The sequence below is a fragment of the Tamandua tetradactyla genome, chromosome 6, assembly GCF_023851605.1.
Source record: "Tamandua tetradactyla isolate mTamTet1 chromosome 6, mTamTet1.pri, whole genome shotgun sequence".
Taxonomy (NCBI): Eukaryota; Metazoa; Chordata; class Mammalia; order Pilosa; family Myrmecophagidae; genus Tamandua; species Tamandua tetradactyla.
Window position 1 is genome coordinate 33,257,915 of NC_135332.1, and position 22,124 is coordinate 33,280,038.

The window sequence follows — 22,124 nt, forward strand, 5'->3', positions numbered from 1 at the left end:
AAAGCACTTTACGATCATTAGGTGTTTATATGAAATCAAATAGTCTTGGAATATCCATTAGTTTAGAAAGCAAAAATACATCTGGCTTTATATTCTTTTCATTGTTATGTCCACTTCTGCATTACCCAGAGCTCCTTCCCCCATGACCTCACTCACTCACACATCTTCATTCACTTATTTGTAAGATCAAGATTACTTTTTGAAACAGTGTATTTATTCTGTTCCTTCTCTGTATACCTCCTATGCTTTTGGCTGGCAGTTAGGAAAGCTTGGATCAAATCCTGACTCCAGCAATTGGTAGCTGGGTCACTCAGAACTATCTCTTAACCTTTCTAATCTGTGAAATGTTGATATTAAACCTCCAGGCAGAGGTGTGGTGAAGAGTGAATGGATTTGTGGTATAGTGGCTGAGATCAAGCTCTGGATTCAGGCAGATCAGAGTTCAAATCTTGAGTTACATCTTTATGGCTGTATGCCCTTCAGCAATTTTAACTAGCCGCTTCTATCTCCTGTCAATAAAATGGGAAATGGATAATTCTCTCAGAGGGTTAAAAAATTAACCAATTACATATTGTTTTCACACCCCTAGTTCCCTCCCCCCCCCCCCCCACAGGACCCTCCTTCAACACAGCTTCTAGTCATCTGAAATGCTTGTGAAGCAAACATTTAAAAGCTGCTACTACTCACGGAGATCAAATCTGTGGTTGCCTGAAGCCAAGAATGGCAGAAGGATTAACTACAAAGGGACACAGGAAAATTTGTGGGTGATGAAAATATTCCACATCTTGACTGTGGTGACGCTTACATGACTGTATTATTTTGCAAACTCACCCAGCAGTACACTGAATGTAGGTGCATTTTACTGTATGTATATTACATTTCAATAAAGTCAGTTTTTTAAAAAAACTTGCCTTTTTAAATTACTTATAGTACATATACTTCTAGAGCAGGGATTGACAAACTTTTTTCTGTAAAAGGCCAGGGAGTAAATATTTTAGGCTTTGAGGTCCACACAGCCTGCTACAACTACTCAACTGTCCTTGTTGCACCAATGCAGCCAAAGATAATAAATCATTGTTCAGCAGACTATTGTAAACAAATAGGTGTGCCTGTGTTTCAATAAAATTTTGGATTGTAACTGAAATTTCATGAAATTTTCCTATGTCATGAAATAATCTTGTCCTTTCGATTTTTCAACCATTCCCAGCTCTGGGCCCTTACAAAAATAGGCAGTGGGCTAGATTTGGTTTGCAGGACATCAGCTGCCAGCCGCTTTTCTAGAATCCAAAAGCGTCTCTGTAGAGCAGCACACTGGAATCTGCATTAGGGCCTTGCAGTGCAAATGCCACGTCTAAGAGGACGGGGAGTCCAGTCCATGTGAGTCCTGCAAGGGCCTTACTGAAACCATTCCCTCTGCAGCCACACTAAGCCATGGCTTCTTGACTTCAAATTTTCTCATCTGTCCAGGGAGGACAACCACCTCCAGTCTCCGAGAGTCCCACACAGCTCATTCAGCTCATTATTCGGAAGAAAAATGCTCCTCCTAAAGTGCAGAAACTGATTGTGGCTGAGGTTATGTTGTCTGGCCTGTCTCAATCATCAGGGGGAAAGGTTTGATTTTTCAGGTTGTCATTCCTAAAATTGCTTGTCTCTCCAGGTGATGTTCTTATTTCTGAATGTGGTCTGACCTTCACATTCCCAAAACAGGAGGATTATTTTTTCAAAGCACTGGCAGCAAGAAGCGTACACCCAGAAAGCTTGCTCCTCCCCTGACAGGTTTCCATCTCAGGCACACGCCACCCCTTAGGGGAAGGCAGGCGGCTTCCCGGGAGTGTTTGCCTGAGCAGGGCCAGAGCTACACCAAACTCATGTGCCAGCAAATGGAGCTTTATAAATCCACACCGGCACAGAGCTCCTCTTCAGTTTCTGACACTGCTAGATGTTTAAGAAATCCCTTTGGGATGATAAAAACTGCCAAGGTATCCATAAAAGCCAAGATAGTTTTGAGGCTCCTAAAGCTTCAGTTTTGTTTTGTTTTTTCTTTCATTAATACTTCATCTAAAATTTAACCAAGAAAATTTCGTCTTTATTGAAGAAAATGGATTATTCAACCCAGTTTCTTATCTACTTATTGGAAGCATTTGAACAAATTATCGGAGTTGGGGGTCAAAAACTTTCTCTGTTAAGAGCCAGAGAGTAAACATTTTCAGACTTGCAGGCAACATGATCATTTCTGCTGCAACTATACAACTCTTCTATTGTGGTGCAAAAGCAACCATAAATGAATGACCATAGCTGTGGGCCTGTAAAACTTTATTTATTAAAAGAAAACAAAAAAAATAGATGGTGAGACATATTTGACCCTCAGACTGTCAAGACCTGGTCTGAGTTATAGTATCTCCAAGAGTGGTAAAGCAGGTGAGGAAAGAGGAAATGCAACTTAAATGCAACTTAAAACATTGTGAGGATGTAATTTAAATCATCATTATAGAAAGTGGAATAAAACCCAATCGACCAGCATGCTATTCTATGAGTGGGGAGGGGATGAAAAGTAGACTAGATGAATCCTGAGCAAGATGAGTTTTCCATTTGATAAAGGAAGAAAGGCCAGTATATGAGCTGTATCAGACATTAAGAACCAGTGGGGTGTAAAGGATTGAGAGATCACTGCAGTTTGGACAGATGACAAGAGCAACCACAGAGAAGGAGCCTCCTGACCAAATAAAGAGATGGTATCATTCAGTTGAGAGAAAACAAAATGCAAGGAATGTGGTGCAAGAAAAGGCACAGATAAAAAGAGTAAGTATGTGCAAGACTTGTTCACAGAATACTGAGTTGGCTAACTGTAGCAAAGTTGAAAAGGTTGGTTTATGGCATGTCATGGAAGACAATTAAATTACATTCAACAGTTTGAACTTTTTCTTAGAGTCAGTGGGACACAGTAAAGGTTTCTGAACCTCCAGCACAACGTTTCCTAGAAATCAGGCAAGTCAAACCTCCTCCTCCTTTATAAAGAAGGTATGGCTGGTTGCATCTTGGATGTTATGAATGTGATGATGCTAATGGATCGCATTTATTCAGCTGTGATTCCCACATAATAACGGGAAAGGTGCTTTTTTTTTTTTTTTTTTTTTTTTAAAGGAAAGACAGAGAGAAGGAAGGAAGGATAGAAGGAAGGAAGGAAGGAAGAAAGGGAAACATTTTTAAACATTTTCTTGTTTTATTGTATTCTGTTTCTCCGTTTTTGTTACATGGGCTGGGGCCGGGAATCGAACCGAGGTCCTCCGGCATAGCAGGCAAGCACTTTGCCCGCTGAGCCACCGCGGCCCGCCCGGGAAAGGTGCTTTTATAGAAAAAATCAGGGAGGTGGTTATTTTTATCCCCATTTTACAGACTGGAAAACTGAGACTCAAAAGAGAATAATTTACCAAAAATGACCCAACTTGGAAGAAGCAAAGTGAAGGTTTAAATATACGTCTGTTTACCCCTGAGTCTTCATCACCCTCCTAGATGGCATCTCAATGAATTTAAATGTCTGTGTTGTAATAAAGTTTTTGTCCCTAATTTACAAACCATCTCTCCCAGCGATTCTCCTGTTTCAAAACCCTCACTAGTATGATTACATTTCTCATCTTTTCATCTTCCTACCAATTACTTTTTTTTGCAAAAGCACTAGATTCATAATTAGAGATTTGAAATAAAAATTCTGTGCAAATTTCCCCCGATTTGAACTCACCAATTTGGCACAAAATTTTTATTTTAATCAAATGCCATATCTGTCCATCTACCATACTGTTTTTGCCTACATTTTAGGTGCATCTTCCTTTAATGCACATATATTTATCTCATGAACTTTTTGGTCCAACAGCTAATAGTGGGATATAATTTCAAATAAGTGCTTGTAAATTAAAATCTAGAAGGAAAAAAAACCAGGATATTAAAAATAGTTGTATTAAGGTAATGTGATTGCAGGTGATGCTTCCTTTTCTTTTTTCCCTAAATTTCTTAAAATTAGGCTATATCAGTATTATAATTTTAAAATATAATCATGTTAAAAAGTTATTTTTAAAAAATTATGATACAGCACACTGGGATCTAATAAACAACTAATAAAAGAATCCCCAAATGAAAAAAGTGACTATGTTCCATGGAGGCTCTATGATTTAAGGTTGTATGCACCAGGTCTCATTAATTCATTGGGAACTAGCATCAGGCTAGCGGGTATGGGTCCATCCTCTGCATCTGTAAATTCAATCAATTTAAGAGAAACAGGAGTAGAGATTTAGTGGATTAGTCACAACAGGCCATTAATCTCTGCACTCTGAGTTGTAATCCAGCCTCTGCCAATATAATGGGGAGGGGGCATCCCCCAAAAAAACAAACACCCAGAAAAGCTCCTAAGCAAGCTCCCTGGAGGCCAACACATTCAGGTCACAGTTTGCTTGCCTTTACTTAACATCAATATAGCATTTATCATCTATCCTGTTTCTTCTTGGTTCTTCTTTTATGTCCTTTGCTGAAATCCTCAGATATATTTGAAAAGGAACCAATCATAATCCCAGGAATAGTCCAGCATTTAATTATCATCTTAAAAATCATTCTCTCAAGTCAAGATGAAAAACATAAATCAAAACTATCTGTTCATACTGCAAATGATTTGAAAAAAACATGGGTAAGGTTGCCATGTACACAAATTAGTGCTTGGGGGAGCTGGCAAGATCAAACAATGAAAAGAAAATAAAGGAGCCAAATTCCAGGTATAAAAAGTAAGTGAAAGTTGCAGAATCTATACAGTAAGTATTATCTTTTATTTTCAATTGATTGGATAACATCTCATTTCTTTATTGCATTGGCCATTGACCCAATATTTACTATTATATCAAGTAGAAAAACAATGAGCAACTTTCTGTGCCAAGGTTCTGTTCATGCCATACCGTCAAGGCTGAATATTCACTGGATCACATGAGGTCATGTAAACCTGCTAATGTGACAGGCCTTGATAAAATTAAAGAAGAATTAGAGCTGTACCCACTAAATTGTCTCTGAAGATAATTTTATGGAGAGACATGATTGTCTTCCTTCTTATTACCTTTAAAACTCTCCCCAGACCTCCTAGTTCCCCTACTGAATCAGATTCAACCAAGCTGGACTGATCATATGTTATGTGCAGGCATTGTGTTAAACTGTTTCACCTGCTTTGGCTCATTTAGTTTCCACATTTTACATGCTACTGCCAAATTCTTTCCTAATTTTGTCCAATAGGTCTTTTGTTCTTCTGGCTTCAGCGATAACAACAGCAAAACCCACTACTTATCAAGTATATTCTCTAAGCCAAGCACTATGCCACGATTTTCTTTTTATTTCAACCTCCCTTAACTCTAAAGATGGAGTTATTGCCTCCATTTTAAGAATGAGGATACTCAGGCTTAGTTAGAGATGTTAAGCCACTTCTCAAGGTCGTACAACTAGAAATGGCAGGGTGGAGATTAAATTCTAAGACTCAAATATATGGACAACAAGGGTTCCAGTCCCTGCTTCCACAGAGCAGTCCAGTGGAAGTCTAGTCTACTGGAACCAGCAGTCTATTCAAAGACCCCTAGACTCTTTCCCAGGGTCTAACTGAAGAGCTGTAGTTCCATCATTCTACAGACACAGTTTGGATTTTTCTCTCAATGCCTGATCTTATTCTTGCCCATCCAGAAAGTCATTCACCATGTTTCTGCTCACATACCACCTTGAAAGGTCTTCCCGTAGTTTAATCCTGCTGCCTCAACATTTCAAAAACTGGAGAAGCTTAGGATCAACTGGAAATTTGGACAGTTTTCTGTAAAAACCTCTTAACACCATAAAAAATTAAGTTGGAAAGGGACCCAGAAATTATCTAGCACAATATCCCCATTTAAAAGGACTAAATGGAGCACAGAGCTATATAATTTCTCAAAGCTAGCACCTGCAAAGCTAACACTCAGTCCAAGATGCCCTAACTTACATCCAGTGATCTTCTCTGCAAACCACCTGATTCTCTCTTCTATATAATTTATAAAAATAAGCTCTAAGAACAGTAAAGAAACCTCAAAATTCTAGATCTAGGGAATAATTTTTCTTGTTCCTGTCTCTAAGCTAGTATATTAAGAAAAATAACATCTTGAATCCCATGGCTATTCAATTTTTGCTTAATAGTTTTGGGTGTAGACTACTGCTGAAAGGATCTTTGAAAGTTTAATCACCCTTCTACATACTTGCTTACTCCCTCAAAGAACTCAAGTGTATTTCTGAAGCCTTAGTCATAGCCTGTGCATGACTTATGGACATTATACAGTAAAATTATAAAGAACTTCATGCCATTTGACCAATTAATTACAATACTTGGATTATTTTAAGGAAATAATTTAATAGAAACAAATATCTATAGGAATAAAAACATATGTCAAAATGGCAAAATCCAGAAACAACACAGATTTTCAAAAACTGGGAAAAAGACACATATAAATAATGTTATTTTATATTAGTAGACTATTACAGAATTATTGCAAAGTAAATCTTGACTATTATAGCAGCAAGTATCAGCTAACTATTCACCAAGTGATTTTCCCTTTGCTCCTGAGCACAGGAACTATTCTCAAGTCTTCCGTATGTGGCCACGTGACTGAACAGAAGTGCCGTACACTGATTTTCTGCTTGCCCCACAAAAATCTCTCTGCCATGCTCTTTTTTTTCCATTTGTAGGGACTGATGCCCAGGAACTTTCGAAGCCATTTCTTAGCGATAACAGAGACTTCTCCCTTAGCCCTGGGACTGTCAATCACCAGGCAGAGAAGGCTTCCTCATCTCCCCCTCCTCTATCACCACAGCTCTACATAAACAATTGGCACCACCAATGAACTTGCTTAACTGAAATAAGCAAGAGGCAAGTTGTCGTTGTGTCAGGCCACTGAGATTGTGAGGCTTATCTGTCACAGAGCTCAGGATTACCTGAACTAACACAACTAGGAAGCAACATGGGGAAATACGCGTGATATTATGTCAATTTCAAAAAAAGAGCAAGCACAAATACTGAGACTGAAGAAGTAATCACTGCAAATTTTGGTAAATGAAAATTTGGTCTATGGTGAATCATTATTTTTCTCAACTTTCCAGCATTACATATGTTTGTGACTCAAAAACATGTTGACAGGGTACTTGTAAGGAGTGCTGATCAAGGAAGAACAGCCCTCCTAGACACACTACCTGCCTGAACATCAGGCGCATAAGCCAAACTCTCATTTATGAACTGGTTCAACACAGTTCATCTTTAGATGTGGCACATTACAAGAATCACCTGACTCAGTCAAGCTCTAATTTCAGCAGTTCTGAAAACAGGAGAAAAAAGGCTGTGCCAACTTGTGCACTTAGAATTGCACGTGACTCTTATTTAGTCACTACAACACAGTACTTCAAGGACAGAAACTAAGTCTACAGAGAACTTCACCACAGTGGAAAAATAGGGATGAAACTTGTAACAGACACAAAAGAATAATGGCTTCACTACATTATGTGCCATTCTATAGGGATCTGAGTCTCTGCAATTTGCAGCTGATAACATTACAATATACTGCAGGACTGAGACAGCAAGTGGCATATTCCCAGGTCATACAATAAAAACGTGATGGTTGCAGAAGCTTCCATTTCTATCAGTATAATCTCCATACATCTACTGAGAGATTAACAGTAGGACCGCTTTTTCCTGTAATCTGTCTTTATTCTTTCTTTAATTAAAATAAGCAAACAAAAACCAAAAATCCATTTCTATCACTATAATCTCCATACATCTACTGAGAAGTTAAGAGTAGGACCCCTTTTTCCTATAATCTGTCTTTATTCTTTCTTTAATTAAAATAAGCAAACAACAACCAAAAATCCCCACTACCCAATGGATCATTTTCTCACAGCTGTAAAGATCAACTAGGAGATTACAGGCAGAACTCAGCCAAGGATAGCAAATCTACTGTTTCAATTCCCAGGCTCCTGGCTCTCCTGGCTGGTAAGAAGTAGTCAGCTAGACCATATATCTGTTACAAAAGGCCAGAGGGGAGTAAAGATACCTGGCATAAGACCGAAGACACCGTAGAGACCAGAGTCGAGACCAGAGTCCTTTCTGGTATCATTTGCTATCAAAACTAAAGAGTGGGGTAGGCTATTTCCTTTAAGCATTCAGTGTCAACATTGGCTGAAGGACAGTGAGCTTTCTTCAAGTGCTGGTTTCTCCAAAACTGGAATCCAATTAGAAGGCATCATATCCTAAGCTATCTCCTCTAAAAAGAACAGAGATGGCACGAAAAAAAGAACAACTTTGCATTCCTTGATCCTTAATTGTTCTAATTCAAGTCTTTTAGTGTGGCATCATAGAATACAAAGGAGCCAAAATAAATTTTTAACAACTCCACTTGCAAAAATAATAATGTTTTTTTTCCCAAACAGAGGTATGAGTTGAATCTGAGAAGGAAAAGGAAAGCTATCAAATAAATACATTGCTCCTTAGGAAGGCTCCATTCCTCTCCAACCCTTTGCATGCTCACAGACTTACAAGCAGTAAAAGCAAGAAAGTAGCAGACAGAAAAGTCTTCATCTCCCCCACTTTCCCACACTCAGATTTTAGAGCCCAGTATCCTACAGAGACTCTATTATTCATTTATGTATTATTTCAGTCCTTCATTATTGAACATTTCTAAAATGCCAGACACTAAGCTGGGTAATGGGAAAAGCAACATTTGTGCTTCACTAGATATACTTTCTACAAGGGCAAAGATCATGGCTATTTTGTCCACTGCATTTTATCTTCTGTTTGGCCCAGTGCCTAGTTCATAGGAAGCATTCACAGCACATGTAGAATGCATGAATGAGCAAATTAAACAGTGGCAGAAAAAAAACTTGCATAGATAAATTACTTGATTTGTTTATTTCAAGAATCTTATGAAGTATTTATTATACTTCCATGAAGGAGGAAAGGTCCAGGTTTGCTCAATAAGTATTGCTATCAAAATAGTTTTCCTTGAGGGTAAAAAGTAGCTTTGTGTGTGGCAAGGAGAGGGGACAGTGGTAAGGGAGTATGTTGACTCATATTCTTCAGCAAATGTGTTTATTCCAACTCTGGCATTGCTGCCAAATGTACTGTGAAGGCAGCAGGACTTGGCTCTGGAAAACTCACTGGAAAGTCACAGGCTTCATTTCCTACTGCCAGACCCTTAAGCCAGTGGGCATGAAGTATTGGGCAAAGTTAAAGATTTATTCTGCATTTACTGTGACAAAGGTACCACCTCTCCCAGATCAGGAAGGAAAGACATTTGCAGACTGTCTCCTTCTCAAACACTAACAATCCCTCTACTGCCAAGCTGATGATACCCTAATGCAAATGTAATCAAACCTAAAGACGGACTACCCTATTACCAGCCCAAACTTGCTAATAAAGAGTAATTATAGCTTTTTTATAAAGACAATCCAAGATGATTTCTCACCACCCACAGGTCCCTCACTCCAACCCCTGGATGTTGGAAATTCTCTAAAGTACTGCCTAGGGTTACATGAGAAGAAAAAGATTCAATAATCAAAGAGAATAGAATGGTAAATGGCACACTGCAAAACTCAGTGTGAGCTAATAGAGTCCTGGCTCTTTTTCCAAGGATGTAAATACATGGAGATAAACTAATTAAAGATATAAACTCTGTAATCTATATCTGGGTTGCCTCAAAAGCTTCTGGGAAGATACCTGGCGTTAGACACAAGACTGGAAAATGACTAGTGATCTGGACTAAAGGGAGCAAAACTGAACTGGAGCCAAAACCTTTAACCATAACTGGTATCTTCCTGACAAACAAAATGGCACCAAGTTAGACCTATTGGGCCTGGAAAGGATGCCCTTCCTGCATAGAGTAGACAAGTGGTCTTACTTACTATTACTATATGCGTGATGTTATTGCTATTGACATCATTATTTCCTGAACACTCTTAGAGCTCAGTTTCATGTCACACTCCACACTTCATTTGGTTGTCATATTGACCACTTAGCAGTCTCCTGAATGTGTCACACCATAATTCCCTTGCCTTTATAAGTGCATCACACTCCTCCAGGTCAATTACCCAGTTTCCCAAGCCAACTCTTTAGCATCCTTAAAGATTCAGCCCAAGCATCCTCTAACAAAGTCTACTCACTCTCCTTCCTCTACCCCTCCCACCTCTAGAACAAATCAGGTGTCCCTTCTCTTTTCTCCTCAAATACTTTCTGAATCTTTTTTGATTACGGTACCTATCACATTCTATTATAATTACTAATGTTTTTTAAAATCAGTCTCTTACTAGACTATGAGTTCCTTAAGGACAAGCTTGGAGTCTTACTCAGCATTGTTGAGTCCCCAGTACCTGACATACAGAGCACCCTCAACAAATGCTGAATGTGTAAGTGGAAAAAGAAAGAGATTTCATTTTAGGTCTCTATACTCACTATAGTAACCGGACCATCCACAGGATAAAATGGGTATACAGTTTAATGGACCCCTGGTGCACTCTCCCAAGTGAACATGTAGTCTGTAGCAAGGCATAGTTGTGCAGAATATAATGAAGTAAAACTGTTACAAAATGTTTTGCAGTGTTTTAAACATCTGTTTCACATCAAATGGTGCATCTATTTCTTGGCACATAATTAATCTTCACAACACAAAAGCATGTATGGATGATTCATTTCTCTTAGCCTTCATCTAATGCTAAAGACAGTAGTACTATTATTTAAGTACAAAATGGAAGACATTTGCATACGCATAACATGAAAATACCAAATCTCAAAGATCAGGGTAAATCAGTGCCACAAGAGATAGGACTTTTTTTTTTTGGCATGGGTAAGCACCAGGAATCGAACCCGGATCTCAGGCATGGCAGGCGAGAACTCTATCCACTGAGCCACCGTGGCTCGCCCGACAACTTTTTTTTTTATCTATCACTCAGTGTCCATAATGGCCTAATTATTAGGTCAAGATTTTTTAAAAGGGTTTTGTGGACAAGAATAAAGGTTGACAAGAAAAGGAAGCAAGGAGATGGGTCTCTAAGTTATTGCTTACTAAAATCAAAATAAAAAGCATTTATTAAGTTACACACAAACCTGATAATGTCATTTTCCTTAGCTCCCTCTTAGCTCTTCATAACCAAAAGATAAGATTTAAACTTATCTTGGCTGGCAAGACCCTTCACATTGGTTCCAGACTAGTTTCTAGCCCTATCCCTAGTCATGTATTCCAACCCATCTAGTCCATATTGCCACTTCAACATACTTCTGCTTTTTTTCACACTTTGTCTTTGAACATATTCATCTTTCTTCACAGAATGTCTTTTTCTCTTCAGCCTTTTTGGGATCACATGTATTCTTCCAGGCCTAGTGTTCTCATCTATAAATCCTTTCCCTAACTCACTTGCATCCCCTTAGAAGAGCTAAATTCTCCTCCTTTATAGTCCCACAGCACTTTGTATGCAAATCTATCACACAGCAAGTACCATCTTGTAAATTCTAAAGACTAAGCTTTGTTCATTTTTGTAATTCAGTATCTGGTACACAGTAGGCCACTGATCCCTTTTTGCCGAAGAGAGAAAAAAATGACTGAATAATTAATTTACATTTATAAGAACAAGTACAAAACATCTACAACAATTGTTATTATGGATGCAACGATGGTGATAATGATTTCATGGGAGCAGTTGTCATCCATTGAATGACTACCTGCCAGGTGTCAGGTCAGGATCTTCTATCCTCTCTACTCTTCAAGTTACAGATGAAAAAATTGAGGTTCAGAGAACTTAAGGAACTTCTCCAAGACCACACAGAGAGTGAATGCTTATGGCAAAATCCACATGAAGGTCTTTCTTGACTCCAAAGCCTATGCTAACTCTCACTCATAGGGTATATGTCATTTGGCCAGTGGTTACTGTGTTCCAGATATCATGCTAGGCATTTTATAAATAGTGTTTGGTTACCCTTACAATTACCCTACAGGATCAGCAATTTTAAGATGAGAAAGTTGAAACCCCCCACAAAGCTCTACAATTTGAAAGATGCCACAAACTTTGTAAAATACAACAGTAGTTTGAGACATGCAGCACAAAGCTAAAATCCAAAGAAACCGAGATTCAAACTAATTTTAAACAAGTTCAATCCACTGAATCCATGCAAAGATCATAATAAGAAAATAAATGTCATCAATATGGTAAACATATTAGGATCTTCCTTATTCTCCCAATTCATCAGTTCCGTAAGTGGGTGCACCTCAACTTCTCAGTATCTTCCAAAGGAACCTTTTATTACAGTTGGGATGGTCTTCACTGTATATCTCATTCATTCCTATTCCTCTCCTTTAGAGGGTGTGCCTCCTTCCATCTCTTCCATCTAACCTCCAAATTCTTTCTAATATACTCCTTTCCTTCAGGCCTAGATTTTCCTATTCTACAACATTTATATCCTTTACCAAGCAATTAAGCATTATTCTTATTGCTTTATACCCCTCTGCATTTTGTGCATTCAACCTTGTTTTTATAGCCATATATTAGCAATTATGCGCCATTCATACATACTGAAGGTAAAAATTAAAATGTTATTTACTGACTGCCAAAGATGGCAATCAAAATCCCCTCCCCCCCAAGAAAATGTTTCTTCACATTGAGATTCCTGTTTTTCCCTTCAGATTTTCTATCATTCAAGAAGACTCTTGATTCACTGTTAGGAAAGTCTTGTCTAAGATGATGGTATCTGTCAGTGAAGGGGCTATATGACATCATATGGGAAACTAGAAACCATACTAATAATCAAGAAAGTATTCTTCATTGAGAAGGGCTCTGTTTTTATTGTTCTAATTTCAATACCTAGCCATATTGACTGCTTATGCAGTTTGTCATTTTGGAAGAACTTTTCGTGTTGAGTCTATACGGAATTACAATATACAAGCAAGAAGAAAGAAAATTCTGTGGATCTCCTAGATAGTAAGCATTAACTTGTTCCTAGGTGTTTTATGAAATTCGAATGTCTCACTCCAATATTAGGCTCAAAGGGATAAATTGAGTTACATTCATAACTATGCATCAAAGCCTAAGGCTACCAATGGTGATACAGGTTTAATTTGTATGAGAAGGAAAATTAACAAACATTTTCAAAATTTTTTGACCAAGCCCTCCGTGGAAGTGTGATTGCACTCAGTGTTGGAAAATGTCCTGCTGCTGCTGAATTTTCTGTTATTTCTTCTTGTTGTTGTTTTAATTTTGTTTTGTTTTTTGCTTTTGAAAAAGTTGACTAGGGAGGAAGGTACAAGCTCTATTCTACCAAAAATTCACAGATCTATGCAATGTCACATTTCATGGGGACAGGAAATAAATAATGTTATCACTGCAAGCTTACAATGTGTTAGATATTATGTTAAGTGAAATACATTAAACATCTTGTCTTGTGAGTGATGAATTATTATTCCCTTTCTACACATAAAGAACCTGAACTCTAACCATTTTAATTTTCACCTTTGGAAGAGAATGCATGAAACAGTCCTTGGTTGTAAGGATTGCTTATTATAGGGCATGGCCGGCAAACTTGGCTAATACTCTCATCTATAGATTGACAGAGTCATCTAAAACCCAGAGGCTGCCTTTTCATTCTAGTTCTAAACCACAATCACCCTAAAGCCTTGAGACTTACATCCAGTTAGCACAATTTATTCTTTCAGTTGGAGAAATCAAAATTAAAAAAAAATGAATAGAAAAATTTCAAAGAAAACTTGAACAAAACCATAAATGATATCAAGTTTTGACTCAGACTTGGGGTAACAACTTCTAGGCTGAAGTTCTGTGGGTTCTGGTTACCTCATATATAAAACTAACCCACAAATTCTAAGGATAAATAAGTTAAAAATATGTGCAAATATCATGTAAACTATGTAACAGCACCACAGGATTAAAATCATTTGCTGCTGTTTTTATTGTGAATAAAGTGACAAGGAAGTAATGTTACATAAGGGGGGAGTAAGATGCATTGTGTAAATTAAATCAGGCAGCTGTCTTTTGACCAGGAAATTCTCCCTTCGTGCTGTGAAGCATCCATTCTCACTGATCTGAGCTGCTTCTGTAGGAAGGGAATAGTGCTCCTGCTAGCACAGAGAAAAATCATTCTGGTATACTCTCTCTCTCTGGTCCCTTCACAGATCCTAGCAGCCTTGCATTTTCAGTAAAATAAGATCTGAGTTTAATGTGGAGCCAGAACAACTCCCAGGTGGTGGCCCTTCCCTCTTCTGCCTTGCTGTGTTGTCATTAAGTAGCCAAAATTGATGTGATCTCCGAAATGGAATACACACATGCTACTTACCCAGTAGCCAGCCAAGCTCAGCCAAGCAGGTCCCCAACCTCATTTGCTGACAACTTCATCACAACCAAACAATTAGTGCAGAGCCATCAAAGAAAGCAAACCCTGGTCTCTGAATTTCAAGCAACATATCAAAACAGGTACAGGGTAAAAACTGTTTGGTATACTTTTAATTTGAAGGAGGGAAGAAGTTGGGGGGAGGGACCTCTGGATAACTAAACTACAAAGCATCAGAATACTTCTGAAAGCAAATACCACCTGGTGAAATGCAGTCAATATAGCTTTCATGGGCCAAGTCTACTACCAATATTTTCCTTCTGCAATATGTTTTTACTACAGACTCTCTTGCTGGCCTTTCCAGCCTGGTATTCCTCAGAAATAGAGCCAACGCTACTAACACATCAATCACTGATGCCTGGTGACCCAGTAAGGATTAACGCCCAAATGGTGGAGAGGTGCTTTGGTTTTTAATTTTGTAAAAGATAAAGGAGATTCTACAATGCCAGGGTTATGTTCCTTTTGGTAATGCTCAGTCGTGGGCAAATTAAAACTGCAAATCATAGAAACCATAGAAATGAAGGATCCACTAAACTCTCTGAGCCAGTTATTCAACTTTAGTACATTGTATTCCTGTCTCTCTTAAGGCCGTCGAAGGGGAAAAAAAGGAGTTCAAACTTTGACAATTATAATAGCATAATTCTGGACATACAGGGGCACCGTTCAATGTGTAGTGCTGTTTACCAAAGGAAGGAAGCCAACCTTGGCCATGAAGAAAGAATAGCCTCTTAGAGCTAAGTTTATGGATGTTTAAATACAGAGAACATAATGTTGTATCTCTGCCTAAATGTCTCTATAAAGTGCAAATTAATGTAGGTCCTAACTAGGCATTTGGAACGCTAACCTAGTTTTCTGTGTCTAGTCAATAGCTAGCAATTTTCCTTACACTTCTATCCTCTCATCCCATTGCAGTGATGATTATTTAGCAAATACATGCAAAAGGCCACATACAGCATAGCACCCTTCCTGGGCTGAAAATAATCCCCTCCTAATGTTTCTATTTAAATAATTTAGTTACTGATATTCTAAATCAAATAGAGCTGTGACGGGTATCCCACTAATTCTTCTTTTGAAGGCTTGGAACAGACCCTTTCTCACTGGTTCCCCACTGTAACTGCCTGACCAAATGTAGGGTAGGGCTGAGGGCAGAGGATGCTGGGGGAAATCCAGAGCCTCAGAGAATGTTAACTCTTTGCAAATCTTAAAGAGGCCCAGACAGCTTGTCTGATTTAAAATGTATTTATGATGTTGGAGAGAGGTAAGGGAAGGCTATTTTATAATTAGTGAAACATTCTGGAACAACACAGAGAGTCTGAAAGAGACATGCAGTAGAGAAAGAAATAAAATGTGGCCTTTGATCCTAATCTGACCTTCCCCTGACATATGACTGATATAAACCTTTGTAAGTCATCTGGGAATTTTTCCTCTTAGATATAGGAAGAGCATAAACGAAGCTCTGCTAGAGGTTCTTAGGGCACTTTCTCCTGTCTGCCATGTACACAATATATCTCACTAAAATATTACAGAGCCAGATTTCTTAATAGGATGGTCAAGCTCCAAACAGAAACACTTCTGATAAGATTACGCAACGTTATGCCTTTTTTGGGGAGCAGGGTCAAGCCTGAGGGAAGGATCAGGGCTTTTTACTACTAGAATCAGATCTCCTTTAGGGGCAGGATAGGTAAGGTTGAGAGAAAAGGCAAGAACCATGTGCCTCCACCCCAAACTGCTCTAATGTACCTGCTCAAAAGGGCCATAGCTCCTCCTCTCCTCTTCTGCTGAATTAATGGGAAGTTGGCTGATTCCCCAATTCTGCAGAGGGAATGCAGGCAGAGGGGAGCTCAGCAAATGGGCTTTACCCCGAGTCCTTTAATGGTAGGTAGGAAGGGAGGTAGAGGTGGACACTACCAATGGGAGGAGTCACAGATGTGGGGGAATACTGCCAGTTCTAGGGCTTCCCTTCACAGCTTCTGCTCCCCACCCCACCCCCACTACTTCCTACACCAAGGAAGACTCTGCTCTGAAATCGGAATCCACCCCCCCCCCCAAAAGACATACAGGTAAGCACAATACATGCCTTATTCGCCTCAATGCCCTGGCTTTCCCTTTGCACCTGAACCCAGACTGGCACAGGTAGACTGAGATCTAGGACTCAGCCACCACATCCTGCCAGTGGGAATTAAGAAAGACTGATCTAAAGCGGTATTTATAATATCGTGTTATTGGCGCGGAGAGGGCCGTTCTACCAGGTTTCAAACCCTCAGTCCGTCCTGATATGTTTGGGGAAGGAAGGCGTGGTGAACATCCACATCCCTCTGCTACCTGCTGGTCCTCTCCAGTCCCGCATCCTCTGCAGTCTCTCGCAAGTACCCAGATACCAAGGCAAGGTTCTGCGTCCATTTTGCAAGCCGGGAATCACGGAGTTGGGGAACTTTGAAAGCTAGGGGATGGGTTGGGGGGAGCCAAAGCTCAGATTTCCGCGCCAGAGTTCTCAGTCAGAAAAGCAGTTGAAAATCAACACCCTTTTGCCTCTTCTGTCACATCCCCACCCCATCTCCCTCCCTGGACTCCACACAGCTCCTTCCCATACACACAACCCTCCCACACACACACACACACACACACACACGCACGCGCGCGCACACACGCGTACACACACACACACACTCGCTTGGGATCGGAAGGTTTTTAATTCTGAAAGCGGCAAACCCACAGAGATGGAAAGGTCTCGGCCACCTCCCTTCCTTCCTCTCCACTTTGCCAGGCTACTCAAGAGTCTACACACAATAAAATCCTATACATTCCAAACACCACAACCCAACCCAAACCCGCCCGCGACTCCAACGCGTCCGGTACCTGATATGCAGACGATGAAATTGGCTTGAAGAAGAAAAAGCACCTCCCAGACTATTTCCATCCTCTGATTCTCATTCCAAGTGCATCACTCGACGGGAAAACGGGGGGAAGGGGACGAGCCCGACACGGCACACACATACACGCGCGTACACACACTCCCGAGCGCACACTCGTACTCCCACCCGAAAGCCGGCCAGGGGCAGTCACCCCCAAGATCAATATCGCAGTTTGAAATGTTCCGGCAAATCTCCCCTCGGGCTCGACGGATGTGCGCCCCAGATGTGCTGACACATGTCCGATTCCTCGCTGCCCCGGAGGTCTCCCTGCTCGCCCGTCTCTGCTCTTCGTACGAGCGGCGGAAACAACGCTAGAGGCGGTGGCAGCCACCTGAAGCCAAAAGCGCTGGGCTCTTCGTGCACAAGCGAGACCCCGATCCGCCTGGCGCCCCAAGAAGACATAGACGAGAGCCCCCCGCCGGGCCGCGCCGTGCAATCCCGGACCCCCGGCCGCTCTCAGCTCGCTGGCCAAGCCCAGGCAGTCCGCGACAAGTTTCCCTCGAAGTCCGCTCCCCTCACCGGGGCATGGTCAGAGGGTGGCTGCTCCGCTCCGGGGCCGTTCTCCTCCTGCTTCCGGGGGCGGGGGGAGGAGCAGACACAGAAGAGAGACAGAGAAAGAGAGGCAGGGATTATTGCCCGACACCGCCGGCACCAGCAGCTCCGCCGACCCTCCCTCTCCCCAGGTCCGCGCACAGCCTGCCGCCTCGGAGCCCTCTTCCGGCCGCGCAGCCAGGGCGCGGAGCTGGAACGGCTGGACGCCCGGGACTGGGGCGCGTCGGAAGCCCGCGTTCTCCCCACGTCGCGGGCGCGCGCGCGCTTTCCGTTCCTCCGCTATTTTCCTGGGTTCCCCAGAACCCCCAGTTGCCTCGCCTCCATCGCCCGCAACCAGCGCCGCCGCGGCCGCCGCGATTTTCCGCAATGTAACTGCAGGGGTCGTTATTTCCTCGCCTACGGAGCCCGGCGCTTTCTGATTCGGAGAGGAGGAGGAGGGCAGGAGGGGGCGGGAGGAGGCGGAGGAGGCGGAGGAGGAGGAGGGAGAGCTCGACCAGGTGAGCGTCCTCGTCGCCGCCCGGGGCCCCCACGTCAGCCCCGCCGCGGGGCGTCCAGGGGGCGGAGGCAGGAGGCCGGGATGGGGAGGCGAGGCTTAACTCGGCCATAAGGAGGAGGAGAGGGCTGGGAGTCGGAGGATTGGGCCGATACGGCTGCTGTCTCGGCCCCAGCCCCCGGCGCTCCGCCTCAGCCACCCTCCTGGATTCTCGACTTTCTTTTCTCCTTAAAAAAGAACTTCGTGCCAGCCGGTTAGGCGCGGGAGACCGGGCGGGACTCATCCTGCGAGTGCTGTGCAGCGCTCTCCCTCCGTGGCGGAATATTGAGGACTTTTTTTTTTTTTTTTTTTGCATAATTCATTCCCTGCCCTCTCCCTGTCGTCCCTCTCTTGCCCCCCTCCTCCTTCCCCCTTTCCGCTCCAGTGCCAGAACACTTACCCCAGAGTTCTCCTCACTGCAGGTTTCTAGACCAGACGCAACTCTTTCCTGCGAGTCCCTCACCTCCCTCCTCCCGAAAGGGAACAAACGAGCTTTCCACTTCCGAGTGCGAGCAGCCACGGCTGCCCGCTGCGCCTCAGCCGGGCTCCGGGAAGATCCGAGACTACTGGAAACCCGGGCTTTGGGGGAACGGCTTTTCCTTCCTCCTTTTATTCCGTTTTTCTTTCGGGAGGCTCTAGTGCTTTGGAGGCTTCTCTCGGGCTTCCCAGGATACTCTCCGCCGGCGATACTCAGCTTTTTCCACCCGAGGAGATTTCCCCGCCAAGCCCGCGCGCGCGCGCCTACACACACTCGCGTGCCCAGCGCGCATCTCTCCGCGGCCCCAGGAGAAGGTGGGGGCGGCGCGAGCACCACCCACCGCCCGGGCTGAGGGCGCAGCCAGCGGGTCCGCGGAAAGGTCTCAGGGAAAGGCGGTCCGACTGCGCGGCCTGGGAAAATGGACTTGCACCTGGTCAGCTACTTGGAATAGGGATCTGGGGGAACTAGAAGGAAATCCTGCGCTCGGGACTGTTCGCCTGAGAAGAGGGCTGGGAGCGAGCGGGGGAAGGGAAAATCGCAGCAGATTGGTATTTGCCTCTATCGCTGCGGCTGAGGTTTGCGTGAGCCCCCTACCTCTGTTGGGGCGCTGAAGTCAAAGAAGAGGGCAGGATGGGGGGGGATCCCACAAAGATCTCGGATTTCTCGGCTCGCCTGCCTGGATTGCAAACTGTGACGTTGGGAAATTTTGCACAAGCGCGGATGGACAAATACATAAAGCGCGGGGGAGTTTTGCTCTTTTTATTTTTGGTGTTTAGCAGCTGTTTTAGAGTGAGCCTCGGACTGAACATCCGCATGAAGAGTACTTAAACTGAGGTGGCGTGGGGGTGGAGAAGAGAGCACTGAGTGTCAGCAGAGTCCATCTAGCGAACCTTCCCCCTGGCTACCCGGGCACCTAGGCTGCGTAGTAGTATCTGAGGGTCCGAGATCGCAACCAGAGAAGTCACAGTGCGGTACTCCCAGGATCTTTTCACTGACTCGAATATGCTCCGGAGTCTGGCGGGGAGTGTGGTGGGGAGGGAGCAGAGCCGAACAGCATCTCTCAGAGCTGCCTGAGCCGGGCAGACTGCGGGAGCTAGGGCTGCGTCGTCCCGGTGCCTCTAGGGGTTCAAAAATGAACCGCCAGCAGATTTGCCTACCCTTTAGGAGGGAGGTGTAGCTGAATTATCTGTTCTTTGAGATGAGGGCCAAAGACTGCAGGTGGTCCACACATTAGAAATCTAGGCGAAGATGAAATAAATCCAGAATTCTTATTTAGAGAGCCTGGAGGCTCAGCAGGAAAGGAATTGAAACCTCAGAAATTGAAAGGAATTGGAGTGAGTGAGAATTAGCCCATTTGGGAAGCAAACGGGGTGTTTGTCTCAATGCTTTGGAAAGTTGACAGCACGAAGGGGATTTTTGAGGGGAGAGAAAAAAACAGTTTGCCAAAATGGACAGATCTACCCTAGAGTAACCTGCCTTTTGCTCTTGGAGAGCAGGATATGCTGTCAGCAGGGGAGCGCAATCCTCTGGAAGCAGGAGCAGGGTGCCTGTTGGCTTTTTTTTTTTTTTATCACTATCCAATTACTTATTCATTAATTGGGCAAATACTAAGTGAGTACCTGGTATGTGTTAAACACTGTGGCAAGATGCTGGGCTTTTTATCGGAAAATGCCTAATTCCCAATACAGGCCATAAAACCTTCTACATTTTACCTTGAGAACCAATGCCAATAAAATAATGCTTATTTCATTCCCCTCCCCCCTTTCTGCGTGTACACTAGCCTGCAGCCCTCCCAAAGAACATTTAGTCTATTCCCTACTAACTGGTGCTTCCAATTAAAAATGCATCAACTCATATAAGAGTAAGTAAAAACAATAGCTTGCATGTATTGCTTGCTTGCTATGTGCCATGCATTGCCAAATCCCTTACACAAAATACTTCATTTAATCATCATACCATCTCTGTGAAATAGGGATCATTATTATTTCAATTTACAGATGATAAAGTGGAGGCCCAGAGTAGTTGTTTGCCCAGGGTATCACACCACAAATTGGTAGTGTAGTGACCACAGCTGGACAATCCAGTCTTAGAGACCATGCCACACCACCTCTCCACACACTCTGTGATAGAGAAAGCTATCATCCTGGGGAGCTGATGTCTTTGTACTTTGGCAGAGCAGAGGTACACACATCAATCACCTAGAAGTCAGTCAAAGGCAGGATGAAAGTATAGTGTAAATTATGCAATTTAGAATCTAAATACTTGGAATTGAGAGAAGGAAAAGATCACTGGGAAAAAAGATCACTGAGTAATCAAAGGCATTTTTAAATGAAAGAACTTGGGTGTCTGCTAAGTGTCAGTGTCTTCTTAGCTCTTGAAATATTCTAATGAACTCAACAATTTCTCCAATTTTTAGATTCCATGTTAGCATTTTCTACAAGAAAGAACGATATCTTCTTGAGTCATTCTAGGCTTAGTCTGTACATTTTTATAAGAAACGCTCCATCTTAATCCAGAGAATAGCTTAATAGAAAAACGTTTTAAACAGGACCCTTAAAGTTGGAGTGAATTCTGTCCTCACTCTCTTTTTGAGGGTTCTTTTATTTTTACCTGCAAAATAAAGACAAATTATAAAACCCCCATGAAGCTAAAAATTTTTCTTCTTAGCATTTTTTTACATTTTAATAAATTGGCAGCCATATCTTAAAAACTCTATCTCCCTCTTATACCTGTCTTCATCATTTGTCTCTTTCATTTTGTCTCTTTCCCTTTACATTTGTCCACTCCAAATGCAGTGCAGATGTCTTATAACAGAAAGTCTTGACTGAGCTCAAGTGTTAGGGGCAACTTCAGTTGTCACAAAGAGAGCAGGAGATTACAGTTCCATGCACTAGGAGAGGAGAATGCTGAGTTCCTTCAGGTTCTGTCTCAACTTTCTCTTTCACTCTACTCCATAGAAAAAGGAACGACTCATCTGATGTTCAAATGTTTAAGAGCGTGAAGTCAATTAAGACACATTCCCCATAAGGTGAGAACCCTGTATTGCAAGTTGAAACAAATCCCTTTCTCTTCCCCCTTCTTAGTCAACCTGCATAATGGTTCATTAGTATCAGTGTGTGTTTTGTTCTCCAAGGAATAAGCAACCCTAGAAAAAGAGGGCCTGTAGGGTCTCAACTTTCTAGCACCAGCTGGATTTTGGAGGCCAGTCACAGTTCTCCCCATGGCTGAGAAAGCATATTT

General features: G+C 42.3%; 1 protein-coding gene and 1 long non-coding RNA gene across 3 annotated transcripts in view; both read right to left on the minus strand.

The window, feature by feature from the left end:
* CA10 (carbonic anhydrase 10) overlaps positions 1–19,122 on the minus strand; it is a 498,625-nt gene extending 479,503 nt beyond the window's left edge. Inside the window, exons 1-2 of one of the 2 annotated variants that reach the window (XM_077163066.1) lie at positions 18,807–19,122; positions 17,267–17,889 (exon numbers count right to left, since the gene is read on the minus strand). In XM_077163066.1, coding sequence (XP_077019181.1) covers positions 17,267–17,327 — 61 coding nt within the window. In that variant the 5' untranslated portion in view covers positions 17,328–17,889; positions 18,807–19,122. Of the gene's footprint in view, positions 1–17,266; positions 17,902–18,806 lie in introns of those variants that run through there. The other variant, XM_077163067.1, reaches the window with a different exon arrangement.
* A 2,227-nt stretch (positions 19,123–21,349) lies between these two features.
* LOC143685940 (uncharacterized) lies at positions 21,350–21,780 on the minus strand. The gene is made up of 2 exons (XR_013176803.1): positions 21,614–21,780; positions 21,350–21,494 (listed from the first exon to the last, which is right to left on the minus strand). It is a non-coding gene; the product is annotated as an uncharacterized LOC143685940 (long non-coding RNA).
* Positions 21,781–22,124: the final 344 nt, after the last annotated feature.